We start from the raw sequence: 5,427 nt of genomic DNA on the forward strand, positions 1-5,427 counted from the left end.
AAAAAAAAAAAAAAAAAAAAAGTTCTAAAGTTAAATATTTTTTAAAACCTAGGCTATAATCAAAAGTATGCACTATCTTAGAATGTAGAACATGATGATTTTTATTTGTTGATTTTGTGGGCTAAGTTTCCAGACCCAACTGCGTGATAGTGAAAAGGCTGTCCTTCCGGGCAGGGCACTTTGGTTATCACAGCAAGATGGTGTTTTTGGAAGAAGTGTTCTCCAGGGTCCCCCTGGGTCCTTGGTATTCTGTGTATGTTGTTTGTAGTCCTGCCACCTCACCCTTCCTCATCATTTTCTTCTTGCTTTCTAACTGGTCTAGCGCTGTCAGGTCCTCACTGTCAGTGACTTTGCTGATAATCTGAGCAGTGCCCAGTGCCCAGTGTCACTCTCATGAACTTGAGGACATCTGCAGTGGTTTGTTTTTTTGGGGTTTTTTTGCAAGATTGGCAGTTCTTCTTTGCAATTTGCAGTCTATCACCAGTTGCTTATGCATCAGGTCAGCAGGGAAAACCGCCCCTGCCCAGCAAAGCTTTGAAGGAATGGCTGGGAGAGATGTTGGGTGGGAGGGACACTGAGAGTGATGGGGATGCTTTTTGTAAGTACATCCTTTGGTTGGTGGATGTTTTCACATTCAGGTGACTTGCTTTCCCATACAACTCGTTTGCTGGGGGATTTGGTTATTGAATCCTTAGCTAATAAGGACCCCCACCCCCAACCCCAGAGCATTAGCCCCATGTTACAGATGAGGAAACTGAGGCTCAGAGAGGTTAGGTGACTTGCCTGTGGTCACACTGTGAGAAAACAGCAGGTTGGGGCCTTGAGCCTGCAGAGTCCCCGCGGCTCGCTCATCCCTCCTGCTCTTGCTCCAATTGTCACAGGTGTCAACCGATTCTATGACAACATCCAAGAGATGGTTGGCTCCAGGCCCTGCATCTGGTGGAAGCTCTGCTGGTCCCTCTTCACCCCCATCATTGTGGCGGTAAGGGCAGGGCCACACCCGGCCCCGGGGTGGCTCAGGTCCAGAGGGACACTTCTGGAGCCAAAGGCAGGGGGAAGAGGCCCACAGACCTCTGCTCCCTAGGAATACCGTTCTCTCATTTGTGCTGAGCATCCACTCTGTGCCCTGCATGGTACCAGACACGCTGTAGCATCCTCAAACATCAGCATAGTAGGCGTTATTGCCCCACTTTACTGCTGTCGGTACCGGGGCTCACCAGCCAGCGTCACCCAGTGGGCTGGTGCTGCGCTCATACCTGATTCTGAAGCCAAACCAGTCACACGGGGAGGCCTCTTATCCTCAGCATCCCTCATTCCCTCCTGCAAGGGGAAGCCGAGGCATGAGCAGGCCTGGGAGGGGCTGCCCAGGTCGTTGCAGTGGGGCTGGGCCACTGCATATGTTGTGTCCTGCACGGGGACACTCAAGCCAATGGCCGACTGGGGGCGACCTCCCACCCTTGTTCTGCTTGACAAACTGGTTAACCCGGAGGAGGGGATGCCTTTTTCTGTTTGTCCTCCCGGAGAAGCTACCTTTTGCTATTGGTCCTTCCAGAGAGGGCACCTTCTTCGTATTGGCTCTCCCAGAAGGGATGCCCTTTTCTATTGGTTGCCACAGAGAAGGCACCTTTTTCTGTTGGTCCTCCCAGAAACAGTGGCTTCTTCTGTTATGCACAAAGGCACCTTATGTCCTAGCAGTGGCCTTGGGTACAGGATTCCCAAGATGCTGGGCCCTTGTGAGGGTCAGCCCCAGGGCAGGGGTAGAGGGCAGTGGACCTATCAGCTGCAGGGTCTAGGGAGGGGCCTTGGCAGTCCAGTCTGGGTGACTGCCTAACCCCTCCTCTCTCCTGTCCCTCCCCAGGGTGTGTTCATTTTCAGTGCTGTGCAGATGACCCCTCTCACCATGGGAAGCTACGTTTTTCCCAAGTGGGGCCAGGGCGTGGGCTGGCTCATGGCCCTGTCTTCCATGGTCCTCATCCCAGGGTACATGGCCTACATGTTCCTCACCTTAAAGGGCTCCCTGAAGCAGGTAAGTCCCTTCTTCACCCTTCTTGTCGCTGGGCCCCTTCTCACTCTGTTGGGCACCACACCTACGCTCGTGGAGCACAGTCTATCTGGAGAGACAGACAAGTTGATAGCCAGTGAAAGTAGAGTGTCAGAGGTCACGATTGGGGTGAACCAGGGAGACATCCTCCTGCACTGTGGAGGGTTAGAGAAGGCTTCCTAAAGAGGGGACAGCAAAGAAGAGGACTAAGGACTAGCCAGACTTAAAAGTAGAAGCAGGGGGGAAGAAAAAGATACAAATGAAGTTATTTACAGAACAGACGTAGACTTACAGACAGAGAAAACAAACTTATGGTTACCAAAGGGAGATAAATTAGGAGGTTGAGATGAACATATACACACTACTGGGCTTCCCTGGTGGCGCAGTGGTTGAGGGTCCGCCTGCCGATACAGGGGACACGGGTTCGTGCCCCGGTCCGGGAAGATCCCGCATGCTGCGGAGTGGCTGGGCCCGTGAGCCATGGCTGCTGAGCCTGCGCGTCCGGAACCTGTGCTCCGCAATAGGAGAGGCCACAACATGAGAGGCCCGCGTACCACAAAAAAAAAAAAAAAAAAAAAAAAAAAAAAAACAACCCCATCCACAAATGGGCAGAAAACCTAAATAGACATTTCTCTAAAGAAGATATAAAGATTGCCAACAAACATATGAAAGAATGCTAAAAAAAAACATATACACACTACTATATATAAAATAGATAAACAACAAGGACATACTATAACACAGGGAACTATACTCAATATTTTGTAATAACCTATAAGGGAGAAGAATTTGAAAAAGGATGTGTGTGTATATATATAGATATATATAGATATAAAACCGAATCACTGTGCTGTACACATGAAACTAACATAAAATCAATTTTTTAAAAAATAAATCAATAGTAAAAGTAGAAGCAGAGAGAATATTCCTGGAAGGGAATGGGAAGTGTGTGCAAAGTCCCAGGGGTATAAACTGATCGGTGAGGCTGGAGGGTAGAGTGGGGAGGGGTGCAGGGAGGTGATAAGACATGAGGCTGGGAATGTAAGAAGGTTGGACCAGATCATGAAGGGCTTTGAAAATCAGGGCAAGAACTTTGGACTTTATTCTGAGTTTATCCAGTGGCAGATGGGGGGCCACTGAGGTTTCAGAGCAGGTAAGGGTGGGATCAGATGTGTTAAGAGCTTAACTCTAGACCTCATGTAAGGCACGCTGCCCCTAGCAGGGACCCACTGGCATATGCGAGGTCCACGTCAGCTCTTTGTAAAATTATATTGAATTCTTGAGTGAAACAAGGCAGTGCTGGGGGTCCAGGTGCTGAGACATTGATGAAGTAAGTCTAACCTGGGGAGATTTCACTGAGGAGGTGGAAGGCCACAGCCGGGAGGACCTAGATCTGTGCCTCTCAGCCTTATTCCCCACCAAGATGTCCCTGCCAGACACACTCGAAGCCAGAAGGAGGGTCTGTAAGGTCTGCATCATAGGGGTGGTGTGTTGTGCGCAGTCCCCGGAGTTGCTGGGCCAGCCTCCTCCCTTCACAGAAAGAGTACATGAGGTGCCGGGTGGGGAAGCTGCTTCCCCATCCCTTGCAGTCAGGTATTAGCAGAGCTGGGGCCTTATAGCCCTTTCTTCCAACTCCAGGTCCAACACTTTTGTTTACCATGATTCGCTGCTGTGTCTCAAAAGGTAGTCAGGTCTTAGAGTGGCAGAGAGGCCGAAGGGGTGCATTTGTGGAAAGGAGCACAGCCTGTGCAAAGGCCCAGCGGTGGGAAAGGGAAGACTCATCTGAGGACGGTGTGCTGATGGGGCAGGATGGCAGGGGGGTTGTGCAGAGAAGGTGGGGGGGTTGCACCCCTTCAGCAAACATGCATTGAGCACCTGCTATGTGCTAGACACTATTGTCAGTGCTGGGGACACAGCCATGAGCAAAATCCCACCCTCATGGACCTTACATTCTGAGAGAGGAAGATCAGCAATTAACAAAATAAAGTCACATTTGATGGGGATGAGGAATATGGAGGAAGAGGGTGTAGGGGGTGCTGGGCAAGGCCTCGATGAGGAGATAACGCTGAGCCAAGACCTTAGGAGATAGAGACTAAGCTGTGTCACTGTCTGAAAGGGGTGTCCCTGGAGAGGATACGGCAAGTGCAAAGGCCCTGGGGCAGGTGCTTGCTTGGTGCTTGTGAGGAGCAGTGAGGAGGCCAGTGTGGCTGCAGCGTAGAGAGCAAGGGGCTGAGGGGAGAACACTGAGGTCTGCGGTGATGGGCGCCAGATCCTGTGGGGCCTTGTAGGACTTTGGTGAAATGGGAGCCCTTGTGGGGTCCTGAGGAGCAGAGGGATGGGATCCCCCTCTGGCTGGGGTGTTGAAAGTAGAATGAAGGGGACGAGGGGCAAGAATGGAAGTGGAGGGCTGGGGGCAGTTACTGCCGGGACCCAAGTGAGAGGGAGTGGGTGTGGCCCAGCGGAGCTTTGGAAGGTGTGCAGGAGGGGGCTGGCACCTGGGAGCACCTCGCAGGCAGAACAAACAGGGGAGACTTGAGAAGAGGGTGGGCCAACGAGAGGCCAGCCCCCCTCCATCCCAGCCTGAATCCTCCCGCTGTCCACAGCGCATCCAGGTCATGATCCAGCCCAGCGAAGACATTGTCCGCTCCGAGAATGGTCCAGAGCAGCCCCAGGCCAGCGGCTCTGCCAGCAAAGAGGCCTACATCTAGGGGTGCAGGGCAGCTCGCCCACCCACACTCTCACCCCGATCCTGGCTGCACACGACCACCACTTGATGTCTGAAGATACTGTCTATCTCAACCTACCTCGAGTGGCGAGTCCAGACACCATCACCACGCAAAGAGAGGGAGGTGGGGACAGTCACACCCCCGTGGGCCCCGCCGTGGGCAAAGAAGATGCCCGATGGCTCCAGCACCTGCAGGCTGGTGAACTTTTTAATCTGGGCCCCATCAGCATCAAGCAGTCGGCCTGTGTGACCGCTGTGATAGATCATTTTTATCCCGCCAGCGAGTGTGATGCGGAGAGGCCGCACACTCCTGGCTTTTAGTTGTATTCCTGACTGTTCTCTTACTGCCGAAACCCATGACTGTTATCTCGGACTTGGCAGGAGTTCGGTTCCGTCGGAACACTGCTCTGTGCACATGAAAAGGGCATTTTGTATAATGGACATTTCCAGGGAGAGCTCACTCTTTAAGAGCAGAGAGCCAGCAGAGCTCTTTCATTTTTTGGTTTTCTCCTTCCCGAGGCAGCTTGACAGCCCCCAGCCCTTTCGGTATTCCCAGAACTGCTTTCTCAAGCACTCCACCCAGTGTCCTGTTTCCCTGCCGCCCGGCGGAATGAGCATCTGTGCACTAAGCTTTCCTGCCCCGCCCCACCCCCCCCACCCC

The 5,427-nt window shown here is 52.5% G+C and overlaps 1 protein-coding gene across 1 annotated transcript in view; it reads left to right on the forward strand.

Annotated features, from left to right (window-relative positions):
- SLC6A1 (solute carrier family 6 member 1) overlaps positions 1–4,749 on the forward strand; it is a 15,025-nt gene extending 10,276 nt beyond the window's left edge. Inside the window, 3 exon segments of the mRNA XM_007453052.1 lie at positions 882–982; positions 1,859–2,026; positions 4,645–4,749. Of these exon segments, the coding sequence (XP_007453114.1) occupies positions 882–982; positions 1,859–2,026; positions 4,645–4,749 (374 nt within the window).
- The last annotated feature ends 678 nt before the right edge of the window (positions 4,750–5,427 follow it).

This window comes from Lipotes vexillifer, unplaced genomic scaffold (assembly GCF_000442215.2).
Source record: "Lipotes vexillifer unplaced genomic scaffold, Lipotes_vexillifer_v1.1 scaffold1272, whole genome shotgun sequence".
Lineage (NCBI taxonomy): Eukaryota > Metazoa > Chordata > Mammalia > Artiodactyla > Lipotidae > Lipotes > Lipotes vexillifer.